Source organism: Perca fluviatilis, chromosome 10 (genome assembly GCF_010015445.1).
Source record: "Perca fluviatilis chromosome 10, GENO_Pfluv_1.0, whole genome shotgun sequence".
In the NCBI taxonomy this organism is placed as follows: Eukaryota; Metazoa; Chordata; class Actinopteri; order Perciformes; family Percidae; genus Perca; species Perca fluviatilis.
In genome coordinates this window covers 3,232,165-3,256,253 of record NC_053121.1, presented here as the reverse complement: position 1 = coordinate 3,256,253, position 24,089 = coordinate 3,232,165, and the positions used below count along the sequence as shown (strand labels likewise).

Sequence of the window (24,089 nt, the reverse complement as noted above, 5' to 3'; positions counted from 1 at the left end):
GTGTGTTTTTACTAACTGCAGCTCCTCAACAATCATCCAACCAGGATCCTCTGACAAATGCTGCCACCGCATACGTTACTATCCATCCAAGGCGCCGTTGCCTCTCTCCTGTGCCAGACCCAAAGTAAAGTCGGAGCCCCTTAGGTCAAACCCGGACACTCTGCTCTCAAACCCGGGACCTCCCGGCTTCCTCTTCAGCTCCTCGCACTTCCTGTATTTACAGATCTGGTGTCCCCTCTTGCGATTGCGACAGCTGCTGCACTGTTCGCAGTTCGTCTGACGCCGACAAGGTACGCACTCCCCGCACCTCTTCCTCTTCCTTCTCCCTCCGCCGCCCCCACCCAGAGAGCCGGGGGAGTAGCCCTCGGCCACCAGCCCCTCGATGCCCTCAGCTCCCATGGCCGCGCTCCTCCAGTGGCCTCCCCCCATCTGGAAGCCTGCCAGGGGAAACAGAGCGGGGCTGAAGGGGAACCAAGCCCCCAGGAAGGGTTGGAAGTCAGTGCCGCATCCAGAGGAGTCCTCTTCCTCCTCCTCAGGCCCGGATCCACCTCCCTCCCCGTCCCCCTTTGCCTCTGCAGCCTCCCTTTTAGCGGGCTGGCTGCTCTGTGCGCCCAAGCCGGCCTGCTCTGTGGTGGCAGGGGTCAGAGCCAGCAGCCCGGCGCGCATCAGCAGCTCTGCGGCGTGGGCCAGGTGGAGCCCGCTGGGCGACTCCCACATGTCAGGCCAGGAGGGGGCCCGGCGCGGTTTAGTGTGCACGGGCTGGGCAGCCCGCTGCTGGGCCGGGGAGGGCTGGATCAGGCCTTTGACGTCCACGGCCGGGGAAGGGCTGGAGATGTAATGGGAGAGGCTGTAGGGGTGGTTGGAGCGCTTAAGGCTGGGTCTCAGTGGCTCATTGGGGATTTTAGCACTGCTGTGGGCCTGATCTGGGGAGGAAGGGCCAGCGATGTCTACGGCAGTGGACATAGCAGTGGCTGTGTGTGGGGGTGTCTGTCCTTGTGTGTGAGTGTGTGTGTGTGTGTGTATGTGTGGGAGGAGAGGTGAGGGAGAAGGGGATTGAAGCCTATGCGGGGTTGACAACCGTCCTGCTGTTACTTCAGCCAAAATGGCAAGCCTTGGCCTGTGTCCCTATTCCCATTCTCTGCAGCAGCCTCAGAGTCCTGGAGAGCTAGAAATGAATGGGGGATGAAGAGAGGAAGGTTAAGAATAGAAATGTTGGGAGAGACGAATACAGAAAGAGAGTAAACAGAGGAGACGAGACTGGAAGATATTTCTCAGCCAGAGCCAGTAAACGCTGTCAGAGAAGCAGAGTGTAGAGAATCTGTTTCAATAGAAAAAAATATAACATAGCCTATATGTACAGAAATGTAGAAATAAAACTGCTTGAATAGAGATGAACGGGGCCATGTATCAGACAGTGCATGGCTTGCCCATGATTTCCGCATACAGGAGGCAGTATCCCTTTAAGAATTTCACGGTATATCAATGCAATCAATAACAGAGCGACAACAATATGCAAAGATATGCGCATATGCGCAGGTCAAATGTGGAGCGCGCTTTTCAAATACATTTTGACGACTGCTGTTATGTGTGCCAGCCAAAAGCTTAAGCTCAACAGCGAAGGACTAAATAGAGGACCGTAAAAAAAAAACAGGCTGTCTTTTGTCTGGTATCGACGACGAGGAGCGAGGTGCGCAACGATGCGGTTGCTGTGGATAAAAAAAGACCAGCCAGGCTATGTTCCATGTCCACATTTGTAGAAATCTACTCCAGCGGTTAAACCCGGGACACATTATGTCGTTACAGGACAAGAGTGCGAACACTTTTACGGGTCGATCTGGAGACCCGATCGATCATTTCACCGTGATTAAGGTTACCTAAGAAGACGGTGTTCGACCGACGCCACGGCGAGCTGACCACAGTCCGAGCGGTCGCTGCGACACGGCGCCGCGCGCAGGAAAAGGCGACAAACCCAAAATAAACAGCGCAAATCAACAGGAAGTATCGGTTAAACGTCTCCCCCCCCTTACCTTCTAAATAGGGCCCGAACTCTTCCTGTCACACGTATGATGAAGTCATGAACTAATGGCGTGCTGATTGTGGTGTATGTGGACGGCGGAGCTGCCGATTCCTCCTCCACCTCTCCGTCCCGGAGGGTCTGCAAACACTCTGCACGGAATTTGGGGGCGTCGCTCAAAATGCGAAGTGGACTCTGCAGCCGAGACCGTGGTCTGAGCGACCCCCATCACATCCACAGGAACACTTCAACATACACGGACAGCTGTCACTATGAATACTATAGGATGACAGATTAAAACCAGCATTAGGCTCCACTCATCCATTACACTAGTGGCGTTACTACTTTACCAATAAGGAACACGTATTAGCCTGTTATTTCATGATGATTATTAAAGGTATAGCCTACAATAGGCCTATTCAATAGCAACACTATAAATTTGTCAATCAACACATCATCGAATCCTCATTATAATGTGTGTTCTTTTTAGGACGTGGACAATATTTACTAACTTTCACTTCTGAGAATGTTTATTGAAATGTAGGCTATTGTCATTTTATTGAAAAAAATGTTCTGTTACAGGATATCAAATCCTCTATTCCAGACTCAAGCATCACAAAACAAATATATATATTCACATTTTAACATGGTGTTTTCATAAAATAATTTTTTTTTTGATGATGATGATTGAAATTGTCTAACAATTCATAAATAAGTTACATAAATTACTGACACGCTTTATAACTATACGTTACACCCTTTGACAGGCCTAAATGCATCCAACCTATTCTTAAAAGAAAAAGAAAGTGTTTGGTGAAAAATATTTTTCATTTAGAAATGATTTGTTCAACTGTTTATTTGTTGTTGTTGTTGTTGTTGTTAAAGCATGTGACGTCATAATGTCGACCATATGTTACACTAAAGCCATAGCAGTATCCCTGTAATGGGAAGGTATATTCATATGTTAGGCTGCGTCTCAATGAATTGTCTTTGAGGCCTATGCTAATTAAATTAATTCATAACTTAAGTCCTGTTTGGTCAGTGAAAGCACCTCTGTGCACTTATAATTCATTAATTATATTATTAATTAGCTTAGTACACAGTAGCAAATTAGCTATACGCCTTTATTGCAGTAATAAAAGGGAGATGTGAATATTTGCTTTATCCTTTTGTTGATACACAAAATTGATCAACAATATGATGTAGGCCTAAAAAAAAAAAGTCTTTGAGCAGGTTGACGCTACACATAACTGTTTTAAAATGACATTTTAAGAAATGCAACCCGCAAAAATAACTGAACAAAGAAAAACTTTTATTTCCTATAGTATCCACACCGGAAACCTAACGCTGTACCTTTCCATTACAGGGGTGGTCACTATTCATACGTTATGACCGTTGAACTCAACAGACCTTTTTGACAGCAGACATTTTTGACTTGTCATAGTAGGAGAAGCACAGCTGGAATGAATAACCTTAAAGATGGCTCAGTTCCATCAAGTGTCCCAGTAAGATATTTCAGTGAGTCAGCATGCCCAATACCAGGGCCTCTCCTAAGTGGAATGCAGCCATCATTAATGGGTTAATACCAGGGCCTCTCCTAACTGGAATGCAGCCATCATTAATGGTTTAATACCAGGACCTCTCCTAACTGGAATGCAGCCATCAGTAATGGGTTAATACCAGGACCTCTCCTAAGTGGGATGCAGCCATCATTAACAGGTTTGAATACACCTGTGTGTTCCTACTATGACATGTCAACATGTCTGCCATGAAATAAAAAAAATAAAAAAGTCTACATGGTGGCTCCAGTGTAACATAACAGGTCGACATTATGACGTCACCTAAGCTTAAAAACAACACATGAATGAACAAATAACTAAAGAAATAATCCCAAAATACTCAGCATTCTTGCCAAAGTTTGTTAGCCAATTTAGCATGACTTAGGCTACATGCTAGTGTTCCTCCACTTCTAAAGCGTTGCCGTTCTCCATTCTGTCCCTCTGTGACGCTGCTGCCCGTTAAAGGTGACTCCTCTCACACGGGGACGGCGGAGTCCAGTCCACCTCTTGTGAGAGCCCTCCGTTGCATCTGGCACGCAGCCAGATACCTCGTGCGTGTGTCTCCGTGTGTGTGTGTGTGTGTGTGTGTGCGTACTTGCGTGTACGTGTCACTATGGGAGCAGGGGCCCACCGTACTCGCGTTCACTGTCTGGCCTGGACTATCCGTGTAAACACAGCGTCTTCTAGTGGTCACCACAAATACTGCCACATCTTAAAATGGCCACTGGTGCTGGTGGACACTGCAGCACGGCACCCCCACCCCCCCACCTCACCTTCAGCCAAGGCCTCTCTCACTCTCTCACACACACACACACACACACACAAGTCCCACTGCAGTCACCACACAGGGCTGTTTACTCATTATCCCTGCCCACTGTTAATCCATAAACACACTGCTCTGCCTCGCTGCTAACAGAGGTGAAGTTGTTCTGTGAAGTGCATTTGATCCTGTGGTTAAAAAAAAAATAAAAAAAAAATTAAAAGTGACGTACAGTTTGGCCCCTGGGCCCCGCTGCAACCCCCCCCCCCCCCTCTGAGAAATAAATGATGCGAAGGCTACGAAATCAGATCACTCAATAAAGTTTTATTCACAATATACAGAACAATGAATCAAGTCAGACACACTGCAGCCAGTAGAAAATAAATCTAATGAAAAAGGCTAAATATATCCTTTGTAAGCAGACTTTTGAACAGTACAGATTAAATACAAGTTTCCTCAGAAAGCAGACAGTAACGGGTTACAAACAGTAGATAGTGTTTCGACACTTCGAGATTGGAGATTTTTATTATTATTATTATTATTTCATTTTTTGTTTTTCTCCTGACTAAGCAGCTCTCAAAAATCATAACCTGTAACATTCACATGGGTTGTGTGTGTTGTTTCGGACTCTGGGTTGTGTGCGTTGTAGATTTAAATAGAAGGCCTTGGCTGAATTCAAAAACAATGGGCTGACTGAGACCAAGAGTTGCCAGTTGATCAGGTTTTCGACCACCTGCTCCACCCCCAGGAGGAGTGAAGGAGGAAGGGGAGAAACACAGGTGACACCAGATGTGAAGGTACAATGCCTGCATGATGAAACTGACTCACTTATATCAGGTCCAGGGAGAATTTGAACAAAAACTCTTGGAAATAAGTAGGTCAAAATGCAACTGCCCAGTCACAGCAACTCATGTCTAACTGTGCTGATTGTCAAAGTCCCTTCCTTATCTCCGCTCAAAAAAGGACCTTTGATTTCAAAGCCATTTCGTGTAGAAACAGTGTGGCGTACGTATGAAAATCAAAATACGCAACATTTTTCAGCACTTTTCTGTTCTGGGCTATGAATAATACCCACGGTTTGATTTAATTTCAACAGTGCCATACCCAGTCACCATCAGCGTGACACTGCGATGATGACGATAAGTGATAAGGGGAAAAAACTAGGGGGGGGGAGGGGAATGAGAAGCGAAGGGAGGGCGAGGCTCTCCGACTGGGTGGCTTAAGCGTCCTTCTTTTTGATGATGAGCGGTCCGACGTTGTCCCCGGTTTCCTCGTTGTGTTTGGTGTGGGCTCCGTCGCAGAAAGGGAACTGGAAGCAGAACGCGCCGTGTTAGAGGAAAAACAAAAGTCGCCCGTATCACGTTTAAGCCCTTCACACTTTACAGAAGGAGTCAACACGGTTAGCAAACACTGAATTAATCTCCCCCAAGTCACCTGAAAACACAAGTACATGACACCATTTTCATGAGCTTTAGAGCAGACATGTTCACCGTATTACCCTCAGCCTTAACGTGGCTGTAGACCATTGTACTCTTGACGATCATGATAATACAGAAACAGCTCGACTTAAGTCCCCTAATCCCCAGTGGTTATAAAATTATCAAAATATTCAACTCTACAGACTTAAGAGACGTCAAACTTTTGATTTTTCTTGTTCTTTATTCTATGTCCATGAAGCAAATTGTGGATATTGTTTACGCAAAAGGACTTCGAGAACTCCAAGTACCACTTGGGTTCATTTCAGTGTGAGGTCTGTTATTTTAAAAAGGGACCTCTACCCAAAATGATAGCTGCCCACTCAGTTTAATTCAGATAGGTGCAAAAAAAACAAAAACAAAAGAGGGTTTTAATTTACTCCTGCATGCATAGCACTTCAGCCAACACTAATGACAGCCTATTTCCTCTGACATGTTAAACAGAGCAAGGGGGATGGTGTTAAAACTGAAGATTTCCATTAGCAGTCAAAGGAAAAAACAGCCTGACTGGGATGTAAAAAGAAGGGCAACAATGTGTGAAAGTCTGACTGCAGTAGGACCTTTAATTGTGGAACGCTGAGGGAGTTTTGGACCCCCGAGAAGTGGTTTTGCTAGCTTAGAATGCCCAATAACAGTTACTCAAACACCAAGCTAAAGTGCGGTTATGAATAGGGTCGAGCATCGTTTGGATTTTAACAATTCCTATTTCAATTGCGATTCTTCCTTCTCGATTCCGGTTCTTATCGATTCTTTGAGGGGTGGAGTTGAAACGCATCGCATGCTTATTTCACAAAATGAGAGGAAAGTTTTATTTTGATTCAGTGGTGGGTTGCAGTTTTACCGGGCGTAAAACAAAGCCAGACTAGAGTGCCGCTTACTGTGCTCCAAGGCGGCAACATAAGCGCCTGGCCGCTTCGGAAACCAAAACTCACGCATTTAAATTTGCAACCGATGATCAGATCTGAAACCAAATCCTCCAAACGATTCCAATAAAGAGGCGATTCCACTGGAATCATAATTTTTGAAACGATTCCAAGTAGGAATCGGTCCTCGATGCCCAACCCTAGCTATAAATGGCCCTGAAGTAGCTGCCGAGGCATCACCTTCTTTGACTTCCAGCAGCGGCAGTACACAGCCTTGGTGGCGATGTCCTCCATGTCGAAGCTGTGGACCACTTTGGGGCTATCTTTACTGATGCATGTGTTCACCAGGCCTTTTTTACAGCTCCGGCCGTTCAGGTAATGGCTGACTAGGAAACCGCCGACAGCTGCAACCACTGCGACCGGCACGGCAACCACCAAATGCTCTGGAGAGAGAGAGGGAGAGAGAGAGAGAGAGACAGACAAACTGGCTCTTTAGCGCTAGGTAAAGCAGTTAACCCTCGTGTTGGCTTCGTTGACCACGCAGCTTTTTGTCATTCTGGGTCAAAATGAAAAAAAATGTTTTCCCCCAATGTTTTGGTCATCTTTTGACACTTTTGTGGCTTTTTTTTGAAGTTCCCCCCCCCCCAAAGTTTTGTGACTTTTTCCTGTGTCGATTTTTTCTCCTTTTTTTTTTAAACGTTTGTTTTTTTTAAATCAAGTTTTTGAAGCTTTTTCTGATTTTTTTCCAAGTTTGTCAGTTTTTCTGATGTCTGTCAATTTAAAAAAAAAAAAACATTTCCCACCTTTTTGAAGCATTTGTCACTTTTCTTCAACCTATCATTTTTTTTCTCCAAATACTAATAACATAAAATCTAATAAAATACCCAAATTAATTGAAAGTATTGAACTGATCATTTATTTTACACTAAAGAACATAATTTTTCAATTGGTTGAAAGAAACCCAAATATTTAGGTTAGGTTATTTAGGTTAATACCGCACTACTTTAGTATGTATTTAACCTTTACTTAGCCAGGATAGGTCCCATTGAGATTAAAAAAATCTCCTTCTCAAGGTCCTGGCTAAAATAGGCAGCAGCACATTATCTCGTATATACATCTCTCCTCCTACAGCTTCGCCATGTTGCATAATCAGAGATAGGATTTCTAATAAATTCTCGTCTATTAGATGCCGTGTATGTGCAGTGCCTTTTCATGTTGACCGTTTTTTGCAAGGCAACGAGGAGGATTATCCAGGTCCACTGAGCGTCACATGATGTAGAGTCGTAAAACAAGAGGAACAGGGGGCCCTGCTGTCAGTCTGGATCAGCAAGTTCACTGATTAGCTAGCTGCTTTGATAGAGAGGCTATTAGCCATGATACTCCTGCTGTAGATGCTGGGATCGCCTCCGAGTATGGGCTCATCTGATGGGCAAAGAACTATCCGAGTGACCGTCTACATGTGGCTGTATCCAACACGCCCGACTGGCCAATTAGCTAGCTAACGTTACATGGCTGTTAGCCAGCTAAGGAACGGTTGTTGACAATGCAACCAATAAGTAGCTAACTTTATAAATTAGATAATCCTTTAAATATGTATGTACTTAATTGACTAGAAGTCTCCATACAACCGTGCAGTAGCCTCCAAACAATTCCGGCCGTAACGTTAGCGGTTAACGTTACTTGGCTTGGGTAACGTTAGGTCACAGACATGTTAAGTTTAGCTACGTTACGTTGAGTGGCAAACGAAAACACTCACTTAACGCTAGCTTGCCATTAGCTAGCTTGAATGAATACTTTACCTTTTGAAAACGTGAATCCCGACCTGGGTACGGCGGGCATTGACATGTGTGACATAGCTGGTAAACTTGGGGTTGGTGTGTGTTTCCTGGACGGTGCGTTGTTTGTAGTCAGCGCTCAACAAGCAAGGTCAACCGGGGAGTCTTTATATCGGAGCTCCGTCAGCTCCGCAAGCACCGTGCTCGGCTCCCGACGTCACTGTGCGGCAGCCAATCAGGGCTGAGGAGAAGGGAGCGACATAATGCCAGGACAGACAACAGGAGCAAACTACTGTCTATGGCAAAAACCCTCCTCCAGCGTACTTCCGGCTTCGCTTTGGTGCCGTTTGAGGACTGAACGGCAATGATAATCTCAAATAGATCACGGATGTATAAGGATTTGATACTTTCATTTTTCTTCAAGATATTTAAGATGCAAGGGGTTTCACATGAACCTTTACGAATATCTCGTGTCCACGCGAAATCCAGTATTTATTTTTATAGTAAAAGTTAACTTTTAACCATGTAAACAGTGTGACAAGAGAATACATTTCACAGCCTCCACCAGCGAAGTTTGTTCAAACGGTGTTAAAACGTTGCATGTGCCTCTACGTTCCAATAAAGATTATGATTTTATGAATAACCGATGCTTTATTTAACGGTTGTTTGTCACAGCTTGCACGTTAGGCCACGACGGTTAAAGCCAAAAGGTTTCCATTGGAGGAGACTCATCTTGATGGCTGCGAGGCCTTTCCCTTTCAAGAAGTTATTGCTCATGAACCACAGTCCTTTCTGGATTTCACTTGATAAACTTATTTAAACAGAAAAAAACGTGTCCATCTTTAGCAACCAATTGATATATGAACACAGAACCGCCATGAATCGAAATTTAATGTACTCCGATTACTGTACACAAAAGCACCACCAGATGGCAGCAAAGCGACCTACTGTCACAGACATTTAAACAATTAAAAAAAAAGGAATTCTGTAACTACCATCTCCCACACGCTTGTCATCATTCATTCTGAACTATTTTAAAACCCTTTAAAGTTCCAGTAGTTTTATTTTCCAACCAGACATTCCCCAATATCCACAAAGAATGTTAACTATCTAACAGTGATGCTGTGTGGTCATGGCGCAGGTATCCTGCAGCTTCACGTGTCCCTTTCTTACCTCAGTTATGTCCTCCAAAAGGGAGAGTGAGTCAACACAGGAATCATGGGGGTTTTTATTACACAGTTTAATCAACACACAAAGCTCAACGAGCCTCTCAGGTAATTCAATATACAGAGGTTTTGTGCAAGAAGAGTGGGTTCTTCTCGCACCCAGAGCCCAAGCCAGTCCCATAGCCATTTAAGATGTTAGCCTCTAATTTAACAATAGCAAAAAAAAAAAAAGGAAAAAAAAAAAAATGCAACCTAAAGAGTTATGGGGAAGGAGGGGTGGGGGAGGAGATAAAAACACAGGTTAAACTAAGAAAAATAAATTGCTTAAATACCTGGTCCAGACCAGAACCTCCACTTTGTGAATGAAGAAAAGTTGGTTGGTGATGGTGACATGGGTTTACAATTGTGCGTGCATGTGTGTGTGTGTGTGTGTGTGTGTGTGTGTGTGTGTGTGTGTGTGTGTGTGTGTGTGTGTGTGTGTGTGTGTGTGTGTGTGTGCGTACAACGGGGTCAACTTGGGTGGGGTGGGAGTTAGGAGCAGGAAGTGTGGGGATAAATTCAAGTCCTTTCATAGAATCCAACAGAAGACCAAAATAGGCTACGTGTATCGGTTCCATTTGAACATAGCCTGCAATGATTTCTTTTGAGTATTCATTGTATAAAATACAGAGTGCCCTTCGACTCGCGTGCGAAAACAAACTGCCTTCTTGAATTGTCACCTCTGCGGATGGGAATTATATGACAACAAAACAAGAAAGGGTGCAGAGTGTAAAAGTCCCTCCATCTTATTGTCCCCCACTCCCCTAAACAAATAGGGAAATAAAAAAAAATAAAAAAGAAGGTCCCCCTCAAAGTTTTACAGATGCTCAAAAGGAATGCGTTTAGTGATTACCGTCGGGGGAAGGTGGGATGCAGGTGTGTATAGGAAAAAGGGGGGGGGGGTTAGGGGGTGCAACAGCCCAACCTGCACGGTGACAAAATGTAACGGAATACTGGAGTCAGGAGATAGGGCCAGAGGTCACAGGGGAGGGAGGAGGTGAAAAGGGAGTAGGGGCCGATGGGTGTTGCCATTGCAAGTTGACAATATGTACACTGGAGGGTGGGCAGGTGAGCTGAGAGGGGGGGAAAGGAGAGTCAAACAGGGAGAGGAGGAAGGAAGGAAGAAAGAAAGAAAGAAAGAAAGAAAGAAAGAAAAAAAAGAAAGAGAGAGAGAGAGAGAGAGAGAGAGAGAGAGAGAGAGAGAGGAGGGGCAGAGGGAGTTTTACAGGTACTCTGGTGAAGGGGAGGGGTGGCTCAAAGAAAGCACTCCAATGGAAACCAACAAGATCTTGTTTTAAACTTCTCATTTGTTTGAATGGTTTTTTGTTTGTTTTCTCTTTACGTCTGAAGCTCCCCTAACCTTATGTCGTAGAGGTGGTTGGCCATGATTCTACCCCAACACTACATTGCATACTTTTGTGTCCATTCCCGAGCTATTTTGTTGTACCTGTGAAAAAGCAGAGAGAGAGAGACAGACAGGAGAAGGAGTTATTAGTCGTTTAGCTTTACAAAAGATCAAAATATTGTTACATCTTTTACTGTAGGGAAGCTGCGACACAGTCACTCATTCATTTCCATGTGTACATCATGAGTTTCGCTGCTGTCCTTGAAGCAGCAGCGGAGATGCCAGCTGGCTGCAACTCTACAACGGCAGATACAGCTCTGCCAGCTTGCACCGATTTTTCCAGCAGGTTTGTCTTTATGTCCCCTTCCTATTGCAGAAAACTGCCGGAGTGGATGCTGCTGGCCAATTAGTACAGATATGGAACGACCAAAATAATAGCCATTCTCACTGCCCCGATTACGTTTATTAAGCTTGTTGGTAAGTGATACTAAAGGGAACAAAAAGGCAAAAGAGCAGTTATTGGTTTTGTTTATCACGTCCTGTAAGCGCAGAGGTGTACTAACTCCACAGCAAAAAAAAATAAAAAAATCTAGTGATTGATAAGCAGCATCCTAATGAAGCCAAAATAATAATGTTGTAAAACCCTAATAATAAAAAAAGGCACATTATTTGAGGGCTGCCACCTTAAAATGCTCATACTATGCTCATTTTCAGGTTCATAATTGTATTTAGAGGTTATATCAGAATAGGTTTACATGGTTTAATTTTCAAAAAACACCATATTTTTGTTGTACTGCACATTGCTGAAGCTCCTCTTTTCACCCTGTGTGTTGAGCTCTCCGTTTTAGCTACAGAGTGAGACATCTCACTTATGTTCCATCTTTGTTGGGAGTCGCACATGCACAGTACCTAGGTAAGGACTACTAGCCAGTCAGAAGCAGAGTATGATGGCGTGCCACGCTAGCAGCTAGGCGAGCATTATAACGTGTGTTCCCAAGTGACCACGTTTGTCTCTGAAGTAAAGGCTGGACTACAATAGAGCTGTTTGGAGCAGTTGGTGAACAGTGTTTTCTGTTGGAGATGGTAAGTCCCTTTGGGGTGGACTTTGGGCTTTTTCTCTTAGTAAACCTATAACGTGCACAATTTTTTTTTATAACACTATAAAGTATAGGGGGAAAGCCAAAAAGCATAATATGAGCACTTTAACATCGATGGTTCACATAGTCAGTCGAGAAGCTCCCGATTCATATTTTGTCGTCAGTCGATTCACCTCCTGTTTTTATTGCTGAATCATTGTACATAGAGTAGAGCTGGATAAGATAAGAGCATGCCAGGCTGTAAACTTTCACAAACCGAGTCTAGTCTTCAAATGACCCAGAGATTTAACTTCGATAGAAACAGAAAATGTGTGCTTGAAACGTAGGACAGCACTCCGACTTATTTGACTGAGTGGAGGGGATGTTTTCATAGTACAGATGGTGAACATGAGCAGTAAAACGCGAGTATTGCAGGTAAACACAAGACTGTACTCCACGCTCCGCAGGTGAGATGGATTGTAACTGGGCGGAGGAGATAAAAGAAAAAACCATGAACCACAAACACATGGCAACTTGAAGGGCTTTTTAGAGGATTTTTTTTATCCATGTATCACATTTTTGTCTATTCCCATTTTAAGCAAGCACATTTATCTCATTGCAAGCAGCCACATCTTGCTATTCTGCTTTACAGCTCCAAAAATAACACATTCACAAATTGAGCTGCAGCAACTGTGCAAAACTTTGCCTTACTTTGATGAAGCCAGATGGATTAATGACACCAAATGTAAAAGTAATTTCTCGGTAAGAAATGTTTCTAAAAGAAATGTAAAAATTAGGGTTTGTGATATAGTTAGAGCTCTCAAGTTGCTCTGTGTCCATTCAGAGTAGCAGGTAGGGCAGGGAAAGCAGAATTACTACCTTCAGATGGTCAAAACTACCTTTATATGGGGCGGGAATATAACTAAATGTTCTGAAACCTCAGCAGACACCTGTAATTAACCTTTTGGAACGGCCAGAACCTGCGACTTTTTAGGCTCACACTGTATGATCAGTTGCCAGCCATTAATGTAAACACGGAGCCGCCCCGAGTCGGTTTTGTTCATCGACAATTCCAATAAAGTTTATTCCAAAAGAAGGCTGCATCCTCAACGTAGACAAAAAGAGAAAAAGGCAGCAATTCTACTATGAATGGAAAGAGGAAAACTGGAGCCACGGATGGCTGGAAGACGTAGACAATGCGATCCGTCTGATCTGCAGTAAACTTTTATGTCACAGCAGTCTCAAAACTACAGTTTGAGCCACAATGTGTTAAATATGACTCCAGTAATTTTAAAAACAAGTTCAGTTTATAATGGAAATCTTTTGAAAGCCGCAGTGTGGGAAATCGGACTGGGGTACTGCTCCAACGGCAAGACGACCAACCGAAAGTCCCTTTGACCAATCAGAGCGTTGATCATTCAGGCTAGTAACCAGGCACTGTGAATCTCCTCAAACTGCACTAAAAAATGACCGATCTGGCAGAAATTCAGCCCGATTCAGGTGACCAATTCAGGACTTAAATCCAGCCTAATCTGTACAGTGTCTGCCCGGCTTAAGAGACTTGTTACTTTTGAACAGTAAGCAGGCTGTTCCCATTATTCGACATGTGAGGACAAATGCGTAAACACCGACATTCCATGTATATCTTTGCTTTCAAACTACGTAAAAGACAACACAGAAATGTGGCTAATTGATGTGAATTTGCTAGAATATTGCTATCAAAATCGTTGTCTTTCCAACTTGTGTTACATCCCTTGTGAACGCTGCAGACTCTATGCCAGTACCAGTGTTTTTAAAACCAATAATCATGAGCAAGATGGAGCTGGTGTCCATCAGTTGCCAGTCTGTGGATCAGAACAGGCCTTAGCGCAGCTTCAGCGATGCCGGGCGGAGACTTGACATTTTATCAGCGTGGGCTGGTTTGTCATGTTGATAAGAGGCCGTGGAAACAAATCCGGGAATACGTCCAAATGATGCACATAACAACCTGGAGCTAATGACTTACTTTTCCCTGTCCGTCTTGTAGATGCGGGCGATCTCGGGTACTAAGGGGTCGTCCGGGTTTGGGTCACACAGCAGAGAGCAGATGGACAGGAGGACTGGAATGGACCAGTTAACCAATCAGTATTCAGAAATAAGAACAAAAAAAACAGACCTTCTCCAAATGTATGTCAGAATTTAACTGATATGAAATTTGAAAGCTGAGACTACTCCAGACCTCTAGGTGAGGAATGTTGTATCATTTGTGGGAAAAATTTTCAATTCAAAAAGATATGTTTCCCCTGTCCATGTTATACTGTTTATAAAAGGCAGCAGCATCTGCCATTTCCCTGTAAGAAAGAGCCTACCTTTGGAGATGGTGAGAGCCGGAGACCACTGTGATCGCAGAATGTCAAGACAAATGCTTCCGTTGCTGTTGATATTTGGGTGGTAGATTCTCGTGGTGAATGCAACCTGGAAACAGACCGAGAACGAGAAGAAATGTAGGGGGGAGGGGGCAGGTGAGAGGAACAACAGGAAACTGAATAATGTAAAGCTGAGGCATGTTTTGGCAGGCAAGAGGCACTGCGTGTGCTTCACTGTTACTACTGTATGTGTCTGTATGCTGCTTTTTTGTTTGCAGCTACGTCTTGCTTACCTTTGGCGGTTTGAAGGGGTAGTCTGTGGGGAAGTGTATGGTCAAAAAGAAAACCCCGCTCTGGTAAGGACTGTCATTCTAATGCCGGGAGAGAGAAGCCCACTCAACTCATTAGTGACTGAAGTGCAAGGATGACAAATAAATGCATACAAATGGAATATAAAAAGATGAAATGCTAAGGTTGCTGTCAATGGAGTTGGTTTCTTCCTAACATTATAAAGCTGAGGCACGGCACTCATTTTGGGCACCACCTAAGCCAAACGAATGAGACTAAATGCCTTTTATCAGATCTAATGATTGTAGTCGGTCCCCAGTGGACTTCTTTAGCAAGTTTTGTCTTTAAGCTTTCTGAGGGTTATTTATTTATTAGCTTTTCCAATGTTTGAGACACATATGGTAATAGCAAAGGTCCAAAATGATGTTGAAAAACACAATTTTCCTAAGGAAGGACCCCTTAACCCCCCTGTCAAATAAGTGCACCCAAGTCTTCCACAAACCTAGGGAAACATTGTTGTCTGACTAAACGTTGACCTTCTCCTGAATTAAATTGATTAAGTAAGCGGTAAATTCAGTTGACTTAGCCCTATCAGATGCTGTATTGGTTAAGTTGCTCGATATATGTGTGTGTGAATGCTGGATCCCCAGCAGTGGCTGACTAAATCAGTGAGATACAATAAGTGAATACTTACAGGTCCCATTATCGTGGCTTGCCAGTGAAACACTGCAACAAAAAAAACAGAGAAAACTGTTATGAAACACTATGAGCACAACGCATGGCTGGGAAGTGTTAGAATATATAATATCGCATGAAGAGTGTGTGTTTATTTACACGGTTGGGTAATAGGCGCTTACATAAAGTGCAACTCAGGACAGATATTCTTGGCAGTGGTATTTTTAAAAAGGGTCATATAATGCCAGGGCACTCGCATTTACGGTCAGAAATTGCTCCTTATATGAATGATATTAAAGGCAGCGATTAAAAGGAAACTGTTAACCGGACATGGGGTATCATTTTTAAAAGCTTGGACAGCACAAATTGTGGCAACAAAAAACAAACCCTCAGAAGTAGATTTGGTAGCATTTAAACCTGTGCTCTAATTCTAGCATCCTGTTGAGGTCTGAGGACAAATGTCACATTGAAAGAAAAAGAAAAGAAAAAAACAACGCACTGTAAAACACAGCAATTATGTTACAAGTAGCACTGTCTTGCAGTGTATAGTTGAGTGGTTTATTTGATGTTGGCTGACAGGAAGCGACATGTACAAAGCGATGTTGCTTTGTACATGCCGTTGTACATGTTGCTAGATTTTTCTGTTGTGCCGTTTTAGTGCGAAAAGGTGCCAAGGGGGACACACACGGCGCTTACCCACCGCTAGTACCAGCCCTACTCGGCTTGGCCGCGGTGCCCCGTCCTCGCTTTTCCGTTGTAGATTTGGTACCGCCTCATGCATGAGGCGAGCGTTGCTAGTCGTCATAGCGACGCCGCAGGAAACTGCCGTGATCTAACGCGACACACACAGAACGTCGAAGGTGTGTTGTTTTTGATTCTCGGCATGAGGCCAGAAGACACACTGTTTCTAAAGAAGCTGGAGGCAGAAAAAAATAAAATAAAAAACTGTTGGCTAAACTATTTAAAAATGGCGGGTTTGTTCAGGACAGCCCCGTCTGTCGCTACAGCAATGATGACGCAGTGATTAGTAACGATTCTCTCTGACCAATCAGTAGTCTGCAGGTTTTCACATTACCTTTTGGCATCTCCTCAGCTCGCTTGGAAGCTGGACGGAGGTGATACTAAATAAAGTACCTGTTGGCAGGTACCTGGGACTTTTTTTCATTATGGAAAACCAAAAAAAGAGAGTAGAGTCGAGGCGAGCAGGTACCATGTCATGGAAAAACGCCTATACTAAAGATACCCAAATATGTTGAGTGTAACACCACCAACAACACAAAGAAAAAAAGCTGTTGAAATATGTTGCCTGCACATTTTATCAAACTGATTTAAAGTGCTCATATTATGCTTTTTGGCTTTTTCCATTTCCTTTATAGTGTTCTATATCTTTTTTGTGCACGTTATAGGTTTACAAAGAGAAAAAGCCCAAAGTCCCCCCCAAAGGGACTTACCATCTCCAACAGAAAACACTGTTCACCAACTGCTCCAAACAGCTCTATTGTAGTCCAGCCTTTACTTCAGAGACAGACGTGGTCACTTTGGAACACACGTTATAATGCTCGCCTAGCTGCTAGCATGGCACGCCCTCATACTCTGCTTCTGACTGGCTAGTAGTCCTTACCTAGGTACTGTCAGGGCACGCCATCATACTCTGCTTCTGACTGGCTAGTAGTCCTTACCTAGGTACTGTCAGGGCACGCCATCATACTCTGCTTCTGACTGGCTAGTAGTCCTTACCTAGGTACTGTCAGGGCACGCCATCATACTCTGCTTCTGACTGGCTAGTAGTCCTTACCTAGGTACTGTCAGGGCACGCCATCATACTCTGCTTCTGACTGGCTAGTAGTCCTTACCTTGGTACTGCACATGTGCGACTCCCAACAAAGATGGAACAGAAGTAAGATGTCTCACTCTGTAGCTAAAACAGAGCTCAACACAGGGTGAAAAGAGGAGCTGCAGCAATGTGCAGTACAACAAAAATATGGTGTTTTTTTAAACTTAAACCATGTAAACCTATTCTGATATAACCTCTGAATACAATTACGAACCTGAAAATGAGCATAATATGAGCACTTTAAAGCAAGGACGCCAATAGCACTTGTGTACTTACACGTTCGTTGGTAATGCCATTGAAAAAACAAGTTAGTTGATGTCACTGGAACAAGCTACTGCTAGATACACAGGCTGTTAACCATTCTTAAGCTAACCATTGTGATGTTGACACTACATGTTTTGTAAAGGGTTCTTTCTATGGCTAGTTAGTTAGTTCAACCAAACAATTCCACACTACCAAATACAGAGATTTTTCTTTTAAAATGAATTCCAGTGACATGTGCAATACAGCTCACACTTGGCAAAACTGCGTATGATTCAGATAGCTATTTCTTCATGCACAAACCAAACTTGAAAGTATTAATTCCAGCAGTGTGGACACAGACAAGGAAGTGATCACATCATTACCTAAGGCAATACAAGACCTTGACGTCAGCAAAATAAAAGTTTAATCTTATGTTGCTTTTGAAAAGCAAGGAATTGACTATCAAGTATCTAAATACTACTACTACTTAAGGCTGCTCCCTCTTAGTCGATTAGTCGACTAATCGGTCGTTTTGGTCTTAGTCAACTTAGAATTATTTAGTCGATTAGTCACGTTTGATGCTTTTTTCATGCTGAATGACTTCTTTCCAAGAAACGTATGAGCACATCTCTGGTAAACCCAAGAATTAAAGTGGTGCTCTTGCATGACTCTTTGCGGAGAAACTCAGATTTACATCATTACATTACTCTGTTGATTAAATCAACTAATCGATTAGTCGGTACGATGGAATGAGTGTTAGTCGACTAAGAATTTCTTCAATCGAGCACAGCACCACTACCACTACCACTACTACTACTACTACTACTAACGGATTGAGCCAACGTTAAATGGAAGGTGACTGTGATGACGAAGCATAGGGCTGGGTTAAAATAATCAATTCACCAATTGCAACCGGTCTTTGTTTGAGTGATCTGATATTGATTAATAAAATCCAGAAATCGATCATTTAATATATGCCTTTGCACCATGGCTGTATAAGTACTTTAATGTAACTTTTTGGGGGGGTTAATTATTAATGTAAAAATTAACCTGGTGCATTATTAAAAAAATATATTTGAGGTTTGATTGTGGCTTGATTGTGCAACTTCCAGCATTAGGTTCTCTGAGATTCTTTTATATTCAAGCAAAATTGGTCACAATTGGTGACCGGAATTGGCCGGTAGTCACGTGCTCGGCCATGACCAGCGACGGGAGGTCAATCTGACATATGCCGATTTCATGCCGGTCAACGCCACAATTAACTGACAACATAAGTTATACGAGTTACAGTTCTCAAGGACGCACGCACACACGGACGCCACAGCACGGTCTCTTTTTCTTTTCTCTCAACTTTTCCGCCGTGTGTCGCGCGTACCCGCTCGCGGTGTGAGGCGCCTGTCTCACACATGTAGGGAGCCTCGTGAATTAACCTGCAACATGTCAGCTGTTTGGAAATTCTTCAGCGTGTGTGCAGAAGATAACAAGTTTGCAATATGTAACACCTGCAAGGAGAAAGTAGGGCGTGGAGGGACGACACCAAAAACCAAAATCACATTTTTTTTAGTTGGATGTTGGATGTGAAAAGAAGGAAATGGTTCTAACGTTGCACTTCAGATGGGTGTGAATTTCCCACACCAGGAGTAATTTATATAGTTGTATTTTATAGTGATCCATTATCTGTTCAAAAAATTTTCTATGTTCTGTGCAAAATGTTCTATTAAAGAAAAGACAGAAAATAAATATTTGCATGTGCTGTAAAGTGGTTAGAAAACATTAAATCTGAATCGGCTAAAAATCGGTGTCGGCTGGCCTAACTCAATGAAAACCGGAAATCGGCCTAGAAAGTTGTATCTGTGCCTCTCTAATTGTAAATGAAATTCCCCTAACCTAATTCATATCGAATCAAAAATGTAATCGAGCTTGTGACGCGGAATCGAAACGATTAGGGAAATCCTTGGCGATACCCAGCCCTGATGAAGAGCATCGTTTTGTTTCTGACAACACGGAACACTGTGCCTACACCGCGGCAACATATCTGCGTTACCTTCACTGCGACTATGTTATCGGCAGCACTGTGCCTTTCTTCAGACAGAAAAGATGTGGCTCTCATTACAGACAGTGGACACAGCCAATACAAGGCTTCATGTTTGGGTTACTTACATTGAAGGGTTTAAAAAACAAAAACACAGAACAGTAATGCATCTGTCAGTAAACATCCGCTCATTGTTTGTTGTTTATCACCAGAGCAGAAAAACAGTCGTGAAAATAGCCATAAACCTAAACTATGAATGATCAAAAGATGTAATTATATAAGCTAGTTAGAGAGCTCTCTTTGTCTGTGAATTCGTGAAGTTCACAAAACTTGCAGCAGGTTTGTTCTTTGGCCTAAAGCTTTCTCACGTTAACGTGCGGGCATATACGAGGGATTGACACTACACCCATATTACTCTTATTTGGTCCTTTCTAGAGCTGTAACAATTCCAAATTTGGCTGTACAATTAATCTTCTCAGGAATAATTATGATTAACAATATAATTGTCTCTTTCGGTCAACATAAAATAAATAAATAAAAAAGATTCATTTATTTATTACTTTTTCTAACAAATACAGTTTTGAATGAATCCCAGGGTACATCTTTTGGTTATGTGACTGTCATGTGACCCAGGTAATGTAATAACAGGTACACAGCCTAGGAAGTAAACTGCGCCTCTTTATTATCATAAAACATTGAGTTTTTTTCTTAAATGAACATAAAGTTGACAATTGCCATCAACGGTCATACCCCTTAGGAGCTTAGATAATGTTAGCAATTAATTGTGGTTAAACAAAGAAACAGCGATAATGTGATACATGGCGATTAGACAATTGTGTAATAACTGTTACAGGCCTGGTCCTCCCCATAAACAGTAAATATAAGATGGGCAGATAGGTGAAATTGGGGGAAATCCTAAAATATAGAATCACCTTTCAATGTAATACAGTCAAACAGCACCAGAATGTGGCCTATCTGACAGAGTCCCAACAAAATCACAAGATACACAAAGGTGATTATTTTTCATAGGGTTATTTTACTAAACTGCTTGAGATATGCGTTCAGGATATTGTGCCTATCCCCATACACATTCAACACACATAACCTAGACTACCAGGATACTATGACATGCTTATTACACAATGGGACAATATGACTTCAATCCATTATTGCTTGATCATTTTAAAACAATACTAATAAATAATAAAATAATAAATATATATATATATATATATAAAGAAATGACTTCAAACTAGGCATGTAACAATCATTACATAATTGTCTAATTATATTTTTACATAATCGCCGTTTCTTAATTGCTAACATTATCTAAGGTCCTAAGGACTAAGTCTGTTGATGGTAATTGTTGATTTTGTTGAGTTATGCCAACTTGTAATAATATAACTAATTCTTGGTCACACTGTTAAGCTAAAGCGATGTCAGTTGTTGGCACTTGACCCTGCAACCAAAAATGACACGGACATGTGGCAACAGAGTTGGGAATATTATGCTATTATAATGAATCAGTATTTTCACAAGAGGCAGTCTACAGTCGGTATTTCCTGGATCTGCTTACTCAAAAAACAGAGGTACTTCCTTAATTTAGTTAAATGCCCTGGACTATATAAAAAGCCAGCGCATTCACTGATGCTTTCATTTTCCTTTAGTTACAAACAGTTACAATACTTAGGCTTGAAAACATTTTGTTATGTATTTGAGTTGCAGTCTGTGTAAATTGAAATATTGTGGGCAGTTTTACCGATCCAAACTAATCACATTTATCATAATTTTTAACCCTAGGGCGCAGAGCTGAAGACAATTCATAGCTATCTCGCAGGTGACGGATTTAAACTACATAGTCTGTAATACATTAGAATAAGGCATTCCTTTCAGTGTCATTTGTGTGTGTGTGTATATATATATATATATTATTTATTAAAGAAATATTTATTTATGTGGGTTGAGTTGTTTATTAAATGATCTGGCCAGAATAAGGGAAGGGTACGACAGGAATTTGTTGAGTACTGCTCAATGTTGAGCCCCCCCCATCACACACAGCTACCAGGGCAACTTTGGTTGAGATGATGGACTTACTGTCATCTCCTACTGGTCCTGCAGAACACTGGGCTGGTGGGTCCCGTGCCAAGTCGTTCAACTCCTGAGACAAACATATGACAAGTCAGTTGATGAGGTCCTGCACAGTATTTCAAGTGTTTCCACAAACATTAACCTACATAACAGAACTGGGAATGGCAACACACAAAAAAAGAAATAATCTGAAACTAATATGTTTTTTGTTTTGTTTTAAAATACCACTGTATGAGCCCTCTGTATAGTTGACTAAATCCCTGTTTGTAAACAGATCCGAAGGTCAGTGCCACTGCAGTTGCTACAAAGTCTGAATGCAACAGTGACAATTTAAAAAAAAAAGGCCATTCCTACTGACAGAACAACACTACAGTAGCACCGTGAGCTTTGATTACCGAAGCGATCGCTATTACATAATAACATTTCTCCAGGTACAGCAGGTAGAACATGTGACAGCCAAACTGAGATCAGGACGATATGACAACAGAGGTTTTACTATAACCAAGACACTCTGGTGAACCGAGTGGAAGCTCGTTGTGTGCAGCCGAGTGTAACGTTATGGTGCAAACAACACCACAGGATGTCAAGTGAGAGAAACATTATGCTAGCTGGCCAGCCACATGATGACACAGGCTAAGGCTACTGGAAGAATCAACAAGACAAAAACAACATTCAGCTAACTCGATCAAACAAACGGCATGATGACGGTCTGCTGCTCGCCTGCTGTCAGCAACATCATGGCATCAAAGGCGAACAACGCGTGGGGCCTGTTTTAACCACAGCGACACACTGCTAACGTTATCACTAGCGTTCCGCTGTGTATTGCTCCTTTGTCGAATACAAACCATTATAATGTCAAATACAACCAATAACGCTACTATTTTTTCACCACTGACGTTACTGAAAATACCGAATTTACAGGTTGTGCATTATGAAGACAGTATAACGTTAAAAAACAGGGATTAGATAACGTAAACGATAGCTTAACGTTAGGTTACATCCATTCCTATCTTGTAGGCTGTTAAAATTTCACTTATATCCAAACATGAAAACATCGACAAAGTTAACTAACAGTAACATAAAAAAAAGTTAAAAATGGCAAATCGCTTAACAGAATAAGCGCGAGAGTACCCTTAAATTAAGCTAACGTTAATGTTAGCCGGACAACTTAGCTATCTGTCAAATCAAGGACCGAGTTAAACAAGCTTAAGTAACTGTAATAAATACAGTTAGCTAGCTACCTTTATTATCACATAGGGGAACTACTACGGAGATAAATTATAGCCGAAACACCAAACGAGTAGAAACTACCGTTAATTTACTATGAATATGTAACGTTAGCGTCATGTAGTAAGCTAACGTTAGCTTGATCAGAAGAAGCATTTAGCTTATCCGAGTTAGCAACCACCGGGACAGATAATGCTAGCTAGAAACAGCTAGCACACCGCTAATATCGTTGACGTTACCTAGTAACCGGCATAGCTAACGTTAGCTAAACATTTCGTTATATCCCGTACTAGAGACATCGATGGTAAACCGAAGTAACACGACGAAGAGCAGCTTAATAACGGTTAGCTAAGGTTAGTAACGGTTCAACTGTAGCAGCACTGGTGAACCAGGCATACAGGCGGCGTCACCCGCTACTCAGATACCGCTAGCTGGCCGTTGAAACCAAGCCCGAGTTATTTAGTCAGTATTTTTGTATTATTCTCAGTTTATTAAACCCGACAGACACGCATCAGATGGCCAGCCTTGGATTTAAATCCCTAGTGAAACTGCGAAAGCCTGGGCCTCGTCGTTCACTTCCTTACCTTGTGAATTCTTTTCAGAGCCATTGTTGTGCTAGCGCTTCTGTCAGGGAAAACGTGCGATTAAAATGGCGATTGGTATCACTGTCCGTTGGTAATACTACGACTTAGTTTTCATAGAACACCGTTGCTGTACACTCAATTTACCGATCGTTACAAGAAGGAACCACCGATAGAATTTCGAGACGAAACTGAAAGATAGAAGGGGTAGAACCGCGGTCCTTCCTCCTACTGCAGCGGCTACCAAATCACTGCGGCCTGGGATCTGCTAGCAGCAACAACGACAAGACTTCCGAACTCAACTCTTCACAATAAAAGCCCAATCGCCATTATTCCAAACGGACTTACCTGGTGACTTTAGTAACTAAACTGACTAAATTATATTTGAAATTGTCCGACTTGGCTGTACTCTATTCTCATACTATAAATTAGACTGCACCTGTTAGGTAAAAAATGCAGGGCCACAAAATCAGAATCACAATCAGAAAAGGTTTTATTGCCACAATAAGTACACTTATGTGGAATTTGCCTTGGTGAATGAATAAACAAACAAACAAACATTTTAAATAATAATATGAAATAAACAATAAATACAGAAAAACAAATATATAGATACAAAGTACTGACTGACTCTTATGCGCAGGCTCCACTGAGTTGAACACATAATGGGCTGCAAGTAACCATTATTTTCATGATTGATTAAT

General features: G+C 42.4%; 3 protein-coding genes across 4 annotated transcripts in view; all 3 read right to left on the bottom strand.

The window, feature by feature from the left end:
* The window catches only part of cxxc5b (CXXC finger protein 5b), a 2,740-nt gene extending 430 nt beyond the window's left edge, over positions 1–2,310 (bottom strand). Inside the window, exons 1-2 of one of the 2 annotated variants that reach the window (XM_039814408.1) lie at positions 2,028–2,310; positions 1–1,165 (exon numbers count right to left, since the gene is read on the bottom strand). The exon at positions 1–1,165 is cut by the window's left edge and continues 430 nt beyond it. In XM_039814408.1, the coding sequence (XP_039670342.1) occupies positions 79–963 (885 nt within the window). In that variant the 5' untranslated portion in view covers positions 964–1,165; positions 2,028–2,310 and the 3' untranslated portion in view covers positions 1–78. Of the gene's footprint in view, positions 1,166–1,874; positions 2,006–2,027 lie in introns of those variants that run through there. The other variant, XM_039814410.1, reaches the window with a different exon arrangement.
* Positions 2,311–4,637: 2,327 nt separating this feature from the next.
* On the bottom strand, positions 4,638–8,677 carry zgc:110843 (uncharacterized protein LOC541492 homolog). The gene is made up of 3 exons (XM_039814208.1): positions 8,471–8,677; positions 6,912–7,114; positions 4,638–5,642 (listed from the first exon to the last, which is right to left on the bottom strand). Exons 1-3 carry the CDS (start codon positions 8,523–8,525, stop codon positions 5,553–5,555), a joined length of 348 nt encoding a protein of 115 aa, XP_039670142.1. The 5' UTR covers positions 8,526–8,677; the 3' UTR covers positions 4,638–5,552.
* Positions 8,678–9,656: 979 nt separating this feature from the next.
* On the bottom strand, positions 9,657–23,656 carry ube2d2 (ubiquitin-conjugating enzyme E2D 2 (UBC4/5 homolog, yeast)). The gene is made up of 7 exons (XM_039813914.1): positions 23,389–23,656; positions 21,584–21,647; positions 15,400–15,431; positions 14,711–14,788; positions 14,421–14,526; positions 14,078–14,171; positions 9,657–11,098 (listed from the first exon to the last, which is right to left on the bottom strand). Exons 1-7 carry the CDS (start codon positions 23,410–23,412, stop codon positions 11,053–11,055), a joined length of 444 nt encoding a protein of 147 aa, XP_039669848.1. The 5' UTR covers positions 23,413–23,656; the 3' UTR covers positions 9,657–11,052.
* Positions 23,657–24,089: the final 433 nt, after the last annotated feature.

What these genes read in the sequence shown, in the direction of transcription:
- zgc:110843 (XM_039814208.1), bottom strand. Translation starts at nt 8,525, where the DNA reads ATGTCACACATGTCAATGCCCGCCGTACCCAGGTCGGGATTCACGTTT. An exon ending in GGGATTCACGTTTTCAAAAG is followed by an intron (nt 7,115 to 8,470) that starts GTAAAGTATTCA and finishes CTCTCTCTCCAG; the next exon opens with AGCATTTGGTGGTTGCCGTG. An exon ending in GCTGCTGGAAGTCAAAGAAG is followed by an intron (nt 5,643 to 6,911) that starts GTGATGCCTCGG and finishes TTCTGCTTCCAG; the next exon opens with TTCCCTTTCTGCGACGGAGC.
- ube2d2 (XM_039813914.1), bottom strand. Translation starts at nt 23,412, where the DNA reads ATGGCTCTGAAAAGAATTCACAAG. An exon ending in CTCTGAAAAGAATTCACAAG is followed by an intron (nt 21,648 to 23,388) that starts GTAAGGAAGTGA and finishes TGTTTGTCTCAG; the next exon opens with GAGTTGAACGACTTGGCACG. An exon ending in ACCCCTTCAAACCGCCAAAG is followed by an intron (nt 14,527 to 14,710) that starts GTAAGCAAGACG and finishes GTCTGTTTCCAG; the next exon opens with GTTGCATTCACCACGAGAAT.